General features: G+C 44.3%; 1 protein-coding gene across 2 annotated transcripts in view; it reads left to right on the top strand.

Annotated features, from left to right (window-relative positions):
• SNAPC1 (small nuclear RNA activating complex polypeptide 1) overlaps positions 1–14,030 on the top strand; it is a 72,490-nt gene extending 58,460 nt beyond the window's left edge. The window contains exon 8 of one of the 2 annotated variants that reach the window (XM_054199924.1): positions 13,693–14,030. In XM_054199924.1, the coding sequence (XP_054055899.1) occupies positions 13,693–13,901 (209 nt within the window). In that variant the 3' untranslated portion in view covers positions 13,902–14,030. The remainder of the gene's footprint in view (positions 1–13,692) is intronic. The other variant, XM_054199922.1, reaches the window with a different exon arrangement.
• The last annotated feature ends 2,608 nt before the right edge of the window (positions 14,031–16,638 follow it).

Genomic DNA, 16,638 nt, shown 5'->3' with positions numbered 1-16,638 from the left:
TGCCAGGCAGCAGCTTTTATAAATAAGATCATCAAAATGCCTTTTTGGGGGGGGAAAGAGAGTTGTATTAGGAACACCTGCAGAAAATTCCCTCAGGGAGCAGTTTACCTTAGAGAGGCAAGATACTGCTGATAGTGGATTAGAGCCAATTTACAAATTGCTGCAGGCAGTGGGGCCAGAAGCCCTTTTGATTGTGAGCAGCCAGGTCTGCAAGGCCCTGCTGAGAGGGGAGTGTACTCTCCTCCTTCCCCCAATTTTCTGTCCATCTTTCCCATGCTCTCTCATGTTTTAAGCATTGTGAGTAGCTTGGTTCAGATATGCGATTTTATTTTACAGCCTTTCCATACTGTTTTTGAGGAGCACTAGATATTCTAGAAGCCGGAAACAACATTTTGCACTCATTAATAAATTGCTGTGAAGAGCTTCAGTTTCACTGCAGATAGACCTTTCGCAGGCAGAGACAATGGGGATGGATTTGCTTGAATGCTGGGGAAAAATAACCTTTCTTCTACTGTGAATCAAATCTACATCCAAAATGCACATTCAAAGCAGCAGTTGTGTAGATAGTGAAAACAGGATGTGATCTCATGGTAAGTATCACAGAGCCTTCTTCATCAAGGTTAAAAAAAAAAAGGAAAAAAGAAAAAAGAAAAAAAACAGGAGTTGAAGTCCATTCTTTACTTTTTCTTTTTTCTTTTTCTTCAGCGAAATGTGACTTTATAAGAGACAGTCTCCAAGTTGAAATCTCCAGCTATTCATGGGTGTGTAGTAAGTATATGAGCAGGTAGGCATTAAGATTGGTGCTGCGCTTGCACCTTTTGCTGTAAGAACAGTTTTAACCTCAGTGTGTACAAACCCCGTCAGCAAGCACAGAGGTGCTGGCGCAGCTTTGCTCTTCCAGCCTGGAGCAGGGCCTGGCTGGGCAGAGCCGTTCAGAGGAGTAATGACTGGTGGAGGCCTGGGGAGTACTGCTCCCTGGAGAGGAAGCACTTTGTTTTAGACTGAATGCCCGCTGTGATCCTTACTTTACTTTTTCACTGCAAATCTGTGGGAATCTAGGATGGAAAAGGTACATTTCTAAAGTGGATCCAGAATACTTATGACCAGAACGTGAATTTAAGCCAAGTAATAAATTGTATCTCTCTACAGAAGAGAAAAATTGCGTACAATTTCATGATAAATGAATGGCAATATTTTTTTTTAAGGTAAATTTGTCAGCAAGATAATTGCTTGAATAAAGACCCAGCACTCATAAGGTGAGAGCAGGAGGAAAGCTACAGGTGAGGCAGTAGTTTTTAAACAAACCCTGTCAGATGCGGCATAGGCTGCTTTATCTCTTGTTTCTCTGGCTAGCATTCCTTTGGTGGCTGTCACATGTTTACCAGCCAGCAGCCTTCCTTCTTCCTTGGGACATTAAATCAACAAGTATATACAGAGGAAAGAGCAAGAGCACGAGCACTACTCCTGTTTTTGAAACTCAGGACTGTGCTTCTCTTCAGCTTTGCCCAGACTACATGAACACTGCGGATCCTGAGGATTTAGCAGCCTGTCCTAGGAAGAAAGCTTTGAAACGTGTTATTTGTGAGAAAAGTGTTCTTGGGAAATTTCATTGCTGGTTTGACCTGTCTTGCTGCTTTATGTAAGTGTGAATAGGTAAGTCTCTCATGTTTTGAATGTTTTGTGGCTATTTCTTGGTGTGAAGATTGCTTTCCTGGTTTGTTAGTTTGGTGATAGTTACAGTTTGAAAAGCAAATTCTGTGTTACCAACGCTTGCTACTTTGGATTTGCTTGTTTGGTTTTCTTGAAGTACAAAGGTCTCGGAAATTGCAAGTAATGAAATAGGAGTTAGCCTTTTCTTCTGTTTTCTACTTTGTCATTGTGCTATTTCCTGCTGTCATTTCAGATTTTACTGTAAAGCAGTAGTAAGACCATAATTCTAGATCCATAATGAATAACACAAGTGTGGAGTATTTGCATTCCTGTTAAGCAGAGGGCACATCTGATAGCTGTGCAAGGGAAGCCATGGATAATTGCAGGTGTTTATGACTGAGGTAGGCTTAAAAAAGGACCTAAATGTAGCAGGATGGATGTGGAAGAAAACAGCTGAAGAGATCGAAATACAGTAGTAAGTAGACTCCATAGCTTGGCTCAGTGTGTCTGAAAACATCCAAGGAACATGCTGCACTTTATTCTTGTGGTCCTTAATGTCAAGTGTTTTGGAGAATGTATGTGGGGATGTTTGCCCATGTGGGCTGGACTGGAGCATCAGAACTGAAGAAGCCCTTGAAATACGTGGAATCTATTTTACTCTGTTGTATCTGTTTTGGCTAGCAGTTGCCTCTGTCTGCCTCCCCTCTTCTCACTCTTCTGGCTCTGAAGTGGCATGGCTCTCCATTTATCCCTGAGAATGGTCTAATGTCACAGCTTTTGCTTGAAAGAAACTCCAGGTGGAGGCTTTGAAATTTGTTAATGCAAATGAATCATCTGAGGCAGCGTTGTGGTCGCTTTAATCTGGAGAGGGCCCTTCGCACAGGTTTTGTAGTGCTGGGATCTGGCCCTGCACGTTGCTTTTACAAAGGAATTATGGAGCGTGTCTTACATCATAAACATTTGTTTTCTCTGAAATCATTCCTGCTCCCCATTAGATCTGTGACAACTCTGCTTTTTATTTACGTGCTTTTGATTTTCCGTGCCCTGTAGAGACAGATATTTTGGGCATAAGTCCCAGGGTCCATCTTTGATTGAGTTTGTCTGAACTGAGATTAAGCAAGACTGAGGAGTGCCTGGAATAGAAAGAAGGTGGGATATAGGAGGGTATAAGGTGGGAAAGCACACATAGGGAGCCAGCTGTTCTTCTGGCTGTTAAAACCACCTCTGGTTCCCCCCTCCTTATGCCTGTGGGACTTCATTGCCTGTCTGTTATCGCAGATATTATCTGTTATTGTTTAGCTGAGCTATGACTTCAGTTCACACCCTTCTCCGTGCAGCCCTAGCAACAAATTATCTGGTTTGTTATACTAATATGGATAGAGAAATGTTTACGGTGACGTGGTAGAAGGTGGCAGTACTTGCTAAGCTCTTCACTGTATTAAGTACATGACTCTAGAAACCACTGACATTTTTTTTTTACCCAAGCATTTGTTTTAATGGCTTTTGTTATTGTTAGAACATATTTTCCCAGGGCGTAGGTCACTTGGTCGATATCAGAGGCCTAGAAATCTTCCACAATATGCTCTTTCTTTGAAACCACACCCTGCTTTATGAGCAGCCTTCTTCCGCTTCAGGGCTTCCTTCTAAATACCAACAATTCCTCCATCCTGTTCCTCAAGAGCTGGAGCCTGAGCTTGATAGCTAGCCCGGGTCCCAGGGAGCTGTGTGGTGGGGCAGTATATCCTGTGCAGATATCCTCCATATCAGGACAAAAAACACATAAGGGTCCCTCGCACCAATTGTGGCAATACTGTGTGTTATTCTGGCAGCCAACAACGTGTGTGGAATGAAACTCAGTGTAGGCCTGTGGCTTTTAGGTTCAGAGAGTGGTGTGTTAGTGTCCTTTGAGATGCAGGAAAGAATGACCCAGGAGGTGAAGGATAGCCTGAACACCAGAGTTGAGTCTACAGTTCAAACACCCCAATTCCTTTTGGGAATTGCCTGGAAAGGTCATACTTACGGCCATCTTAGGTGGTGTAGCACTGAGGGTTCTTAGATGGTAAATGGCTTTTCAGGGACATGAATCTCATCACCACCAAATAGAATTTCTTGTCCTGTCAGCAGCGCGACTGTAGAAAATTCCTCTCCCGTCTGCTGTTCATGCCTCTTTTCGTGGCCCCTTCGTTGTGCTAAATGGCAGACTGATCATCTGTCTTTGTGGCTCGACTTAAATGCAGGGGCCGGAAACCTTCAGTGGAGCTGTAGAAAGGTTGGTCTTGTTTCTACTTAAAAAAAAATAAAAATCAATTACTGGTTGTGCTTTTGGGGCTGAAATAGCTACTAAAGGTACCCTTTCAGCATTGCCAATTAGAAGTTGTAGATAAAGCAGGTGTTCTCTGCTGCAGTTTGACAGCAGTCCCCAGTCTAGGAAGGTCGAGAGATACATGGTTGACCCATTTTTTCTTCTTGGTCAGCACTTTGCTGTTAACTGGATGTGTTTAATGGGAGCTGAAAAAGGGACAGAGTGGATTGAGAAGGCTCAGAACATGTAGCACCAGGCCTGTAAGGAGTGTATGTAACCAATATTGGAAAATTTATTTTTCTTTCAAAGGCCAGGAGTTGAGGCATGGACCTTGTGGGGGTCCTGTTGCCTGCAGGCAGCTCTCACTGGGCAGCTTGTCTCCTTGCTGCCTGTCCTCTCTGCAGCCTGCCAGGCATGTGCTGAATCCAGGTATGGAGCTGCTGTGTAGATAGCAAGCCTGTTGTGGCCTCTTACCACCCCCTCTTCTCCTTTGGTAGCTTCAGGAGATGTTCGTGGCCTACAAGGACCCAACAAATAATGTGTCAAGGAGGAGCCAGGGCTGGGTTCCGGGGGTGCCCTGCTTTCCGCAGGCACATGGCCTGCTCTCCGCACACAGGAAATCATCTAGGTATTAAGAGATTTGGTTTGATTAGCTGAAATCTCCTGTTGGCAGCACATTTCCAGTCCCTGGAGCAATGGAGATCAGACAGGTTGCCAAGGCAACGCACAGCCTTCAGCGAGGGGTTTACTGCTTCGTCGTCCTTGGTCAATTGATGGAGTAGGGTGTATTTAGGTCTTTGAAAAAAAAGCTGCTGTCCGGCCTTTTGCTGTGGTGAGTCATTCTGCCTTGGGTCACATTGGTGGAACTAAGAACAAGGTTTTTGGATGAGAAAAATAAGTACATAAGAGCATAAAGATCCCAATTAGATTTCTCTTTGAAGAGATGAGAGCACTTCAGTTCTGAGTAGAGGCAACTTATTCTTTGTTATCCCCCCAAATAAGAGAGAAACAGCAACTGAGATCCTCCTTTTTCCTCCATCTCCTCCCCCTTCCCCACTCTCCCAAATCTGAAATACTTACTTTTGTTTGCTGGAGGACTCTGTGCTCACTGTTGAATTCTTGACCCATACCAGGGATCCTTCCAGTTTGACCTTCTGTCACTGCTTTGCTTGTTGCTCTCTGCTCCCTCCTCTGTTGCAGAAGCCTTGATAAATTCAGCTTATATAAATTTTCACTTCATTACATTATTCCTCCTTTTGCACCATCGGGGACATGAAAAGCTCATCATGTCACTGCTGTGAACGCCACTGAGGCAGTGGTGGTGTGCCGAAAGTCATTGTGTCTGTTGTTGCCTGTTCATTGATCTGGGCTCAAAGTCAGGGAGCGTGTTGGGACATGAGCATCTCTCACCGTGACTGTTCCCTGGCTTTACTGAGAGAACAGGGTTGTACCAGTGGTGTGCGGAGCTTTCTCGGAAATCTTGGAAGGGATGCGGTGTTCTCATATGCACGGTCAAGGAGGGAAATGCCATCGTGCTTAGTGTAAGGCTTGACTTGCTAAGTTAGTAAAGGTTTTTTAAAGTAATTCTGGAAGTGATAGGAAAGATGCTACAAGGCCAACAAGACCATACCTGGTGAGTTGAAGGTTGTATATGGGAGACAGCATCAGAGTGCCCTTTTTTGTTTCTCTTACTGTTGAGATAAATGTGGGTTGTGCTTAGCAGTAGATACCTTGTTATTTCAGGAAGAAATTGCACAAGCAAGAATTACAAAGCCGTCATTGCGTGGTTTAACATGGGGAGCCAGGCTGGCATTTTCTGAACATGCAGGTACTTCTGTTCTCTTGTGAGTGTGCACCTCAGCTGGTGTCATGTAGCATGGGGAGAAGAAAAGGAATTAAAAAATAAACCTAGACACTGCTTGCTGAGAGACAAATTCTGACCTTCTCTGTCATAAAACCAGGGTATGACCTTTGTAGACAGCAATTTGTATGTGAGAGGGAAAAATTAAAAAGGGTGGAGGAGCCTTTAAAAGTCTACATTGGCATCCTTACTTATTTACCCCTTTTGAGAGGACGGCAGTTGATAGATGTGTCATTGTGATGATGCATGGTTATCTTCTTTCCCTGTCTCAAAATACTGCATTAGTGATACCATGGCAACAAAGAAGTTGTCTTTAAGGAAAAGGAAAAAAAAAAAGTGTGACTTCAGTGTTCCAGAAAGGTGGCAGACTGACGGCTCTAGTCTTCCCTTTCTACCCATAAAGTAGTGGTGGTGTCAGCTATGACAAAATGTATCCGATTATGAACTCTGTGTTGTACTGTGACTGAAAACAAGCCTGGGACATGGTCAAAGACAAACCTACTACAGTAAGAGCAGGCTGAGAATCTGCTGAGAAAACGTGCTCTTATTGGACAATTAAATTCTGTTTGAATTACAACTTTTTCTGAAAAATACATCATCTTGAAAAAACCTTCCTAGACCCAAGTTGTGTCCTTACTCAGGATGGAATTCCTTTCTGAGCCAAGTGTGGTGATGGTGAGACAAACCAGATGTCCCTTGCTGGTGTGGTAGATTTTCTGGAGGTGAGACAGTCAAAGGACATGTGGAAGGGGCAAGTTCAAATCTCTGTCCTGTTTGATTCAGACTTGCATTTGATTGAAGGTCTCATCTCTAACACAAGAGCCCTAAGCAGCAGGAGATTGGCTTTTAGGGACTAGCTTCTTTCTCTCATTTGATCTAATACAGATTATATAGGTAGTTATCACTACAGACTTTTTCTTGCTTTCCTACATCTTAGGTGAAAGCTTTGACCACCAAGTTAGTTCCCTCACTGCTTTGTGTGATGGCTGTTTTTACAATGGAAAATAGTTCCAATGTGCAAAACTGAGAATTTGAGCATAGGTCAGAGATGAGGGTGAACATTGAGATAGAGAAGAAATGACAGAGCAAAGACTTGTGTGTAAGGGTTTCTCATAGACTGTGGACTAGGAAAGTAATTTTCTGTGTGGTTCTGATTTTTCTTCACTGGTCTGGAGAAGGACTGAGACACAGTTGTGAATGCTGCAGTTTTCACTTTGATTATCTCAGCTGTTGGCCCTACTCTTGAGAACAATTCTGGCAGGGACTGGTGGTGGTACAGGAGGACCAAGGCCTGGATGGGTACCACAAGTTTCATCGTGCTGTCTGAGTTAAACGTCTTCAGCCCTGACACGAAGGGGACCAGCTTTCAGTTCGTGAATGCCAGTTCAAGTGCTGTGCTGCTCAAATTCTCAGTCTCCCTGACCCTGTTAACTTCAATGAATTTTAAATACCGTGCTGAATTGGAGCCTTTTCTAAGATTATTACTAAGATTGATAATTAGTCTGAATCACCCTTTAGAGGCCTAGGTCATTACTTGAGTCACCTCCGTTTTACAGCGTGAATGCTCCCCTGTCTGTTAGGGTACACTTCTGTTTCCTTGTTTCATCTGTATTTGTGGGTTTGACGGAGAATTTATCTTACGCCTTCCATTTCTTAGGTGAGTGCCCTTTCTTGATGCCACTGCCTCCGTGTCCCCAGTTGCGCCTGATGTGCCTTCCCTTGAACTTGGTGTTGCCAGGAGGTGTCGGCCACCTCTACTGGATTGTGTCACTAAGAAGAATCTGGCTTTGGGGGAAGAAATGCGAGTCTTGTGGCTTTCAGGTGACCCGAGGTGACTGAGGAGATGCTTGGAGGCCTGTGGCCATTGCTGAGGTGTCATCTCTAGGCAGGTGCTGTACATGTTCTATTTGTGAGCCGGAGCCTTGGGGTGAAAAGTGAGGTATTTCCAGACACTGAAGTGCCTGCGTAGGTGGATGGGACTTTTCTTGATTGTTCTTTTGGGTCTAGCTTCCACCATTTTGGGTTGTGTCTTTGCCGTGGCTCCCCTTCTGTGGAGCAGATGTGTTAGCGTTTCCTTGCTTCACAGAGTTGCTGGGGGGATACACACATTGAAGCCTGCAAGGTGTTTGGGTGCTGTGGTTATGTGGGTTGTAGAAGAAGGGGAGATGAAGTTGCTGTACTGTCTCCGAGACCTTTGAAATTGCGTGCCTATGTCATAGGCCATAAGGGCAGCTTAGATCTTTAAAGGTGACCTGCACATACATCAGCAGCAGCTATGAACAGGCCCATTCTTCCACCTTTTGATTAGTGAAATTTTGCAATCAAAGTTAATAAAAGTATAGTCAGGTCAAAAGCGACTTTCAGTCCTTCATATTCCTTATATAAAAGGGCTGGAGAACTTCCTCGCTCTTACTATTTGTAAATCAGCACATAAAAATAAAGTGTGTGAAACTGAGCCTTGATGCAGGGCAAGTCCTCCTGCCTTGGGTGGGAATTTCACCCTTCTGCTGCGGCACTGAATGAGGTCTGATTGCATTTCTGATAATGTATTTGTGGAGCACCTTGAGGAGAAGACGAGGAGTTATACAACTGTTCCCTCACAGTGCTGTTAGGAAGGGTCGAGCCTTAACTCCTTTGAAATAGATATCAGAAGAGAGCTGCAATCCTGTGAAAACACACATTTATTTCTGAAGTGTTTGTGTATTGTGTGTGTGGTGCACACGAATAGAATTGCCACCTGTCCGAGGCTGATAATGATGATCTGGGGAGCAGTGGTCATGCGCTCCTTATTCTAGCAGTTTGCGGTATGAGGAGTCAGCGCCTACAGCTTCCCTTGGTCTGAATTTATGAAATGCTGTGTGCAAGGATTTGCTTTACCCTTTGTGGCACTTTCTGAGCTTGCACAGATATGGACTGGTTAGAGGTTTTGCTATAATGGAAACAGTGTTAGCTGTGTCTCGTGAAAACCCCTTCTTTCTTTTCTGTCTTGCTCTCTCAGAAAGATCCCATTAATTATCCTATTCCTTTAGGAATCCACATGTGGCACTATTTTCCTTTGTAACCTTGGCCTCAGCTTGTGAGTGGGCGAAGTGACAAGATCCTGATACCCACATGCTTTGGGCACTGGGTAGAGGAAGTGACTGAGAAACCTTCTTGGTGTTTCCATTGCGCCCAGCAGGGAACTTGTCCTGGCAGTGGGGCTGCTGTTGTCGTTTCACCCCACATAACTTCCCTTTAGTAGTTGCTGAGCCTTGCTAAGCACGAGGCTTGTTACAGATGGACTCCTGTGCTTTGCTGGGCTGTGACACTGCTAATAGGGATGAGGATATGTAGGTATGCAAGTAGGTGGAAACTTTCTAATACATCGTAATAGTAATAATAATAACGTGCACTTCTACTGCCTTGCAGATTTCGCTAGAACTTCTGCCCACGCATCAGCCTACTTGGTTCACAATGCAGTGTGCATGCTAGACAATTAGTGGTTGATAATGAAAAATGTCATGGGAACCAGCAGGAAAATCATAGCTTACTCCAAATATATAATGAAATGTAATTAGCACAGACAGTAAAACAGACAATTTATGGGGGTTTTTGTAATTAAAAAGTACCAGTAAACATTCCTTTTGCAGGAAGCTTGGTATCAAATGGAATGAAAGAGCTATTGTCTGGAATAGAATTTTATGCAAAATTTAACCCTTGCAAAGCTGAATGGATTAAAGTTTTCTTAATTGCAGACTTGCCGACTGAATCTATTGTGGCACTTCTTCCATTCATTCTCCTGGTCCTTGTCTGTCTGGAAGGGGCAAAGTCTGCTAGCAGAATTGCTGTGAAATCTGCTACAAGCCAAATACCTAGCCAAATTCAATGCATGTAACGGTGTGGCCGGTACTTCCCTCCTGCTCTTCCCTGACTTTCCCCTGAAGTCATCTTGTAGCGTGGAGGTAGCTTTGAGGGAGAGGCTGGAGCAAGAACAGCATGGTGAAATGCCTTGTGCTCCCTATGTCCTCTGTCAGATGTCTTCTGTTGATCTCACTTCCATCTCTGATCTCCTCTTTCCTAGTTTGGGGGACTTCACACTGCGCCTCTTGTTTGTTCTTAAGCAGTGTACACAAAGGAATGTGTGCCAGGAGGGCAAACACTGTTTTTTGGCTTGTGCTGTCACCGAGGGCAACAGAATGTGTGGACCCACTGTGGCAATGCACAAAGGCATCTATGGCATTAATTTCTTAGCTTAAAAATGGGTAAGCGAATGGGAGAGAATCCTGGCTGAATGGACTGTTCATGTCCCAAAGCACATAGTGGCCAGTTCCTTCCCTGGACTTGGGTGCTCATGGTTTGAACCAACAGTTGAATGCATCACTATGTCTCCTCTTCTTGCCCTCAGGTACAGTTTGTCACCTGTTGCTGTAAGGCTGGGCATTTTAATTGTGTGAGAAACTCTGATGCACTCCCGCAGTGCTGTAATGCAACCGACACACGTGCGTTTCTGCTGCTTTTCCTCCCCTACACTCTCCCAGGCTCAGACATCCCACCACAAGCCAGAACAGAGGTCTACTCCAGATCAGTTTTACAATAATTTCCCAGGCCTAATCTTAGCCTAGAGTTTCAAGTCTGCAGAGAAAGCCCTTCAGCTGAGGGTTGAGAGCTGGGCCACGTGGTCAGGACTGTATGCAGGTGCAGCATGTTTTCCTCTTGATGATGGAGGAGCAGAGAGCCAGCATACCTCCCATTGCAGAGGGATGAGCTTCCAGCTGGAGCCAGGTGCACAGACTGTAACGTTTCTACCCACGTATGTGAGACAGTGCTCAGGTGCAAAATCACAGCCCTCCCTCAGAGACGCTGTGGCACAAACCTCTAGTATCTGGCACTCATAATGTGGGGGAGAGGAGAAGAAATTTCTGCTTAAAGCCGTGGGACAGGATGCATGAGCTCCTTTGCTGTGTGCTGCAGAAGTCCCAGCCACCTCCTCGCGGTTGGGCAGGCCCTCTTTAGGAGAGGAACTCTGGTTTACTGTGGATGCCATCTGTGCAGGAGGTGTCAGTTCCTGCCAGAGCTGTGGTGGTCTGTCTGGGACACCTTTCCCCTTTGGTGCCTACAGTGATGGGAAAGGTGGTGCAGGGATCTCAGCCCTTGTTGGCAGCTGGCTGGTAGTCTTTGCTGTTCAGGATGTATTGGGAGGGGTCTGTGCAGTCCCTTCTTACCTGTGCTCCCAAAACCTGTGCCTCTCTATGGACACAGTTGTTAGTGTTCAGCTTTGAAAGCTTGCTTCTTGGAAAGTGCTGCTGGATCTTTTGTGAGCTCTGACAGGAGGTGCCTTTTACATCTCTGTCCCAAGGAGCAGGGGAAACCTGAAAGGTTGTGCCGTGTCCTATGCCACTGCGCTACTACTTTCTTGTTCCTCTGTAACTGACCAGAAAACAAGAATAGATGGGCAATAATGCTGTTGTGCCAGTCTGAGATCCTTTAGGACAAGTGGATAGCAGCCGATGATTTGTCTCCAAACTTTCTTTCAGGATGCCTGGTCTAGTCAAGGGTCTGCTTTTTCCTCTGGGAAAGGTACCATGCAGGTCTGTTGGACAAAGAGGCACTTTGAGGATTTCTGCAACTGGTGTGTAGCGTATGGGAGCATGCATTGGACAATTTGTGTTTAAAAATACTGGTGGCTTGCTTGTGCCCTGTCTGAGAAGGGGAAACCCTGGCATCTCCTTGGGCTCAGAGTTGAGATTTTATAAAAGGTCTTAATAAACAGCAGCAGTGGTGTCCTTGCCCCTCTATGTCACACGCTGATTGTCAGTTTGCTACACACCTGCTCCAACTTCTCACGTACACACGTATGCATGTGAGCTTGTGGGCACACACACACACACACTTGTGCTGAGATGCGGTGATCCCAAGCGTAAGGTAGAGCGTAATCCTTCTTCCTGCATATGCTGTGCTCAAGAAAAGGAGTCAGTGATGGGGACCCAGACAGGCTGTCGTGTATATTCTGGGGTTATGGCTGCTTTGATTTATACTCAGCTCCTTTGATTTATACTTGGCTCCAGCAGCCACTTAATGGTGACTTCAGCATCTGAAAATAGCCAGAGTAGATGTATCACTCAGCCACTCTTGCATCCCAAGCCCTGCTCTGTGGGTTGAGGCGTGAGGGGAAGATAAGGCTGGTACGTGCCTGCCAAATTATCCAGGGAAGCTGTGGCACCAAATTTCAGTGCTGACAGGGAGACCCACTCTCTTCATGGACACTGCTTAGTGTTGGTGTGGCACAAGGGGGACACAGAAGTAGTCGCCCGACAAGTGGCTGTGCCCATGCAGAAGAGAACAATGGAAATGTACACTTGATTTTGTTGTCATTTAAGCTACTGTAATTCAGTGCATGTTTCTGTTCCTTGCTTAGGCTGGAGTGAGCAAGGTCAGAGCCACCTCTGGAGTTTGCGTAACCTGTATTTCTCTGGGTTCAGCCCCAAACGCTTGTCTCTTTTGCATGTGGGCTGCTGCTATGCATTGATGATTTTTGTTTCCAATTGAGGCACATTGGCTTGTATTAATTTGGGATTTTTTAGTCCCCTAGATCATAGTCCTAGCGTGCACTATCAAGCCTGTAACTCGAGACAGTGTAGCTCTTCTAGCCTAAGCCTTTCGCTGAGTCAAGTCTTGTAAACTCCCAGTGGGATGTTTCACAGGCAGGGCTGGCTCTGTTTACATCCTTTCCTCCTGCTGTCTCATCTGTGAGCTGCAGCTTTGCAATCACAGGCATCCCTAGTGTGCCACTGATGCTGATGATGTTTCATTTTTATGGGGTCTTTGACTTGAATTGAACGAGTGAACTTCACCCCTTCCTGGTGAAGTAATTACCAGAATAACAAGCCAATTTTATTTTTTTTTCAGATGGCACTTACAGTTTTTGACGTGTGTGCCCTTGCCATCCACATCAGATGATCTATGTAGCGGTTGTCCCTTGTTTTGGCATTTTGATATGTGTGAGAGAGGTGAAATGGCTTTAAAAGCTTTTTGCTGGCGCCTGCGGTTTGTTGCAGGCCCAGCGGTACAGGCGGAATGTGATAAATTGAAATAAGACTGTTTCTCTACAGTTTAACTTGGGGATGTTGACGTATAGGACTAGATCGTCAGGTGGTGCGGAACCACTGTGCTTGTTACATGTGGCCAGACCTGACACCAAGGGAGCTAAACTGAATTACCTGAGCGGGAGGCTGGTCTTTTGCAGCAAAGAATGGTAATTATGTAGTGCAATAATATACTTCTTATTTAAGGGTAAAGTTACAGTTGAACAAAGATCATAGGCTATACGTTAACCTGGTTCTTAGTGAATGTAGTGAAGCTAGTGAGTACCATTATGGTGTAATACGATCGTTTTAGAGAAAATACACAAATAGTAAAGGAGGTGATGGGGCCTTTTGCCCCCCCCCCCCGAGCTAATCCTCCCTGCAGTCTCCCCTGAGAATTTACTGCAAGCTGTGCAGAAATGGTTTATGACCAACTGCCCTTTCTTGGCTGGGTCCTTGTTGCAATATAGATTGTCTCCCTTGAAGATGGTGGAATTCTGCATTGATATGAAAGTTTATTAAAATCGCTTAGAGTCTTTCCTGTGTTTGAGTTCATCATGAGATAGAAATTAAGACCTTAATTGGAACCAGGTTTGGTGTGAAATACACCCTGTTGTTGATGTTCTCAGTAGACGGCCCCAACGTGGATATCGTAGCCATTTAACACAAGTCCAAGTTCTGTTGAATTTCATTGTCATTTCTTCTGGGGAGAGGATGGGGAAGCAGAGCCATGGATGCAGATGTGGTTAAAACACATCTTTTTCTGGGCAGTTTTTCCCACTTGCTCTGATATTTTCTTTCTGACTTGCGGTTCCTAGTTACTCCTGAGGCCTTTGGGTTTTTGTCTGCATTTGTCTGTCTGGAGTCTTCATCATCCTCCCTGCAGTCCCCTTCCACTTCATCAACAAGAAGCTCTGCTTTGAAAAGAGAGGCTCCCATGCCTGGAACAACACAGGAGAAGAAAACACTACAAAGTCCAGAGCTCATGAGAGCCTTGGTAAGTATCACAGTATTATACCACCTTTGACGTACAGAGTCTTCTTGAGGCTTTGATTGCTGGAAGGACGGAGTTAGACCCATCTGCTGTGTCTTGGGTTATCTGTGTGGGAAAGCAGCAGGGTTTTGGATAGACTGTTGCAATCTCCAAAACTTGATCAAATGGATATGCAATTGCTACCATGCTCCCATTATCTTTGTTGTCTGGAGTAATCTCTTGAAAAATGGAGGGAACACTGGGGAAAAAGCACGCTCCCCACTCTCTGTCTGTTGTGGCAGTGTTTTGTTAATCTAGTGAAAAGAAAAATGTGATCAATTCTGAGTAATGACACTGCCTTTCTGCTGACGAAGGATGTGCCTGTCCTGGTTTTCTTGTAGTAGCTGCTATGCGTCCTTTCATGCGCTTGTTCTTGTCTGGAAACATTATGTCTTGAGTAAACCCATGAGTCCTGGAGTCAAAATAACTGGGAGTTTTACTGTGTTACAAAAATAACACTTTAATGTTTCTTTAGCCATCAAAAGTGTATCCATTCTGGTAATGGTGGTAACTGAGAATTTGGTAACTTCATCATACATTTGTTTGTAATTTTGCATGTCGTAAGTGTATAATCATTGAAATAATCAGCCAAGAAGAGGCCTCAGAAGCCTCCCAATTAAAAGCTCTGCTTCTCAGTTGTTTCAGTCTTAAAGAAGGGCACAATCACAAAGTGTGGAGCCCCTGGAGGTTTTTCTGTTGTACGTTTTGCCTCGTACACTGAGTTCAACTTTGCTGTTGCAAAAGGCATGATTTGGTCATACCTTAAGAATCCAGGATTTACAGACAGTCAAAGGCTTGGATACCGTATGTGACAGGAAGTCAGTGGGACTGACTGCTCCTTGCTAAATGCATTAGTCCAGGGACAGGTACCAAAAAATTGAAAGTACAAATGGTACTTGAAATTATTCCCACCCACCCCCCACTCCATTGAATGCCTTGACTTTAATGTTTCTAAACAAAGACTGTGGGTTTTTTTAATAAGTTTCCTTCATCAATATTATTTTTAAGTCTTTCTTTCCTTCCCTTTGCCTCCCATCAAGTGGTGTAAAAATGTGGCTTTTATTTCAGATTTTAAGATGACACATCTCCCAGGAGTGTGTGGGCGTTGACATTCTATGGAGCTGTCACAGGCTATCATGTAAACACGTATTTGCAATGCTTTTTAAAATGTGAATTATTAATAAACAGAGTGGCTTGCTTTTTTTGTGTTTTGTTCCTTCCAAATTTTGAAGGACAAAAAATTGCTTCCGAGCTGAAACACTTGATGGCAATTTTCATTGCAGACTGAATCTTACGTGTGTGAGCAATAAACCTTTGAAAACATGGGTTTATAATGGAAACACTAATTCAACTTTAACTACAGCTGTGCCATACAAGCAAAATACCACACACATTAATGAGGTGCTAAATCTGATACAGCAGAGGAATGTGTTGTAATCATTAATTACAATGGAAGCTTAAAGTTGGAGCCTGCTTTTTCCATTCAAACAAAATCAGCTTGGCAAGTTGGAGCTAAGAGTTATTTAAAAGTATCGTCTCTATCTTTAGTTTAAATTTCACCGTAGCATTTTATACTTGTAAGGCCAATATGGAATATGTGTGTAGGAAATGCTAATGTTTTTAAAGGACAGCAGCATGAGAGAATAGATTAAACCCTGGGCTAACATAGCATGTCATATGGCAAATGTAGGAACCTGGAGCCTGAGCTTGGGCTGGGAAGCCAGGAAAGGCTGTTCTAGCATGGCAGTTGCCTGCTGAGGGAGCTCTCCCAAGAGGAGTGTTGACAAGCAAGAGTTTGTTTCAAATACGGAATCTGACTTTGCTGGGTAGAAAGAAGCAGGATGAGAGTGTTTGTAACGTGTAGCTTATTGGTTAGCATTCCCTTTTCCTCTTTTCAACTTCTTCTGGTGAGCTGTGTTTGTTACAAGGAGATCCTGATTCTAAAGACTCAACTGTTAACATGGAACCCATTAATGATTGTTCTTCCCATTTCTAAGCTCTCAAAGTGGGGAAATGTTTTTGCTTTTCCACATCTGGAATTAAGAACATTAGAACGTGTCTGTCCAACAGGACAGGGGACAACGGACACAAGCCAGAGCACAGCTTATGTTGCTTGTGAGGAAAAACTTCTTTACTTGGAGGGTGACAGGGCACTGGAACAGGCTGCCCAGAGAGGTTGTGGAATCTCCTTCTCTGGAGATATTCAAAACCCACCTGGATGCGATCCTGTCCAGCCTGCTCTAGGTGAACTTGCTTTGGCAGGGGGGGTGGACTAGATGATCTCCAGAGGTCCCTTCCAACCCCTACAATTCTGCGATTCTGTCTGCTATGACTATCAGCCTTATAACTCTAAATAGGAGAGAAGGCATTATGTATTTTGATCCCTCTGGCATGAATATTACATCTGCAATAGGATAAACCCCAATTTGCAACAGCATTGGTAAAGGAAGGCTGTAGCTTGAGCAGGTGTGTATGGGTTCAGTGCATGAGATGTTTCTCTTGTCCTTGGATCTAGTTGAATTTTGAGTTATCTACCGATAAAAAAGAGAATTGGTATAGAAACATAAGCAAATCTGTCTACTTTGTACTTTGTAGGTGCCCAGGCTGACATTCAGAAAATGTACTGTAAAGTGTCTTTTTGTTGTTGTTGTTTTTGTAGAGCCTGACCTCAGAATGAGGCAAGTGACAGAATGAAATAGGTGTTTCATTCTTCATGGCTCTAGGATTCATC

Source organism: Rissa tridactyla, chromosome 4, assembly GCF_028500815.1.
Source record: "Rissa tridactyla isolate bRisTri1 chromosome 4, bRisTri1.patW.cur.20221130, whole genome shotgun sequence".
Classification (NCBI taxonomy): domain Eukaryota; kingdom Metazoa; phylum Chordata; class Aves; order Charadriiformes; family Laridae; genus Rissa; species Rissa tridactyla.
The sequence above is the reverse complement of the archived record's forward strand: the minus strand, read 5'-3'. Positions and strand labels throughout refer to the sequence as shown.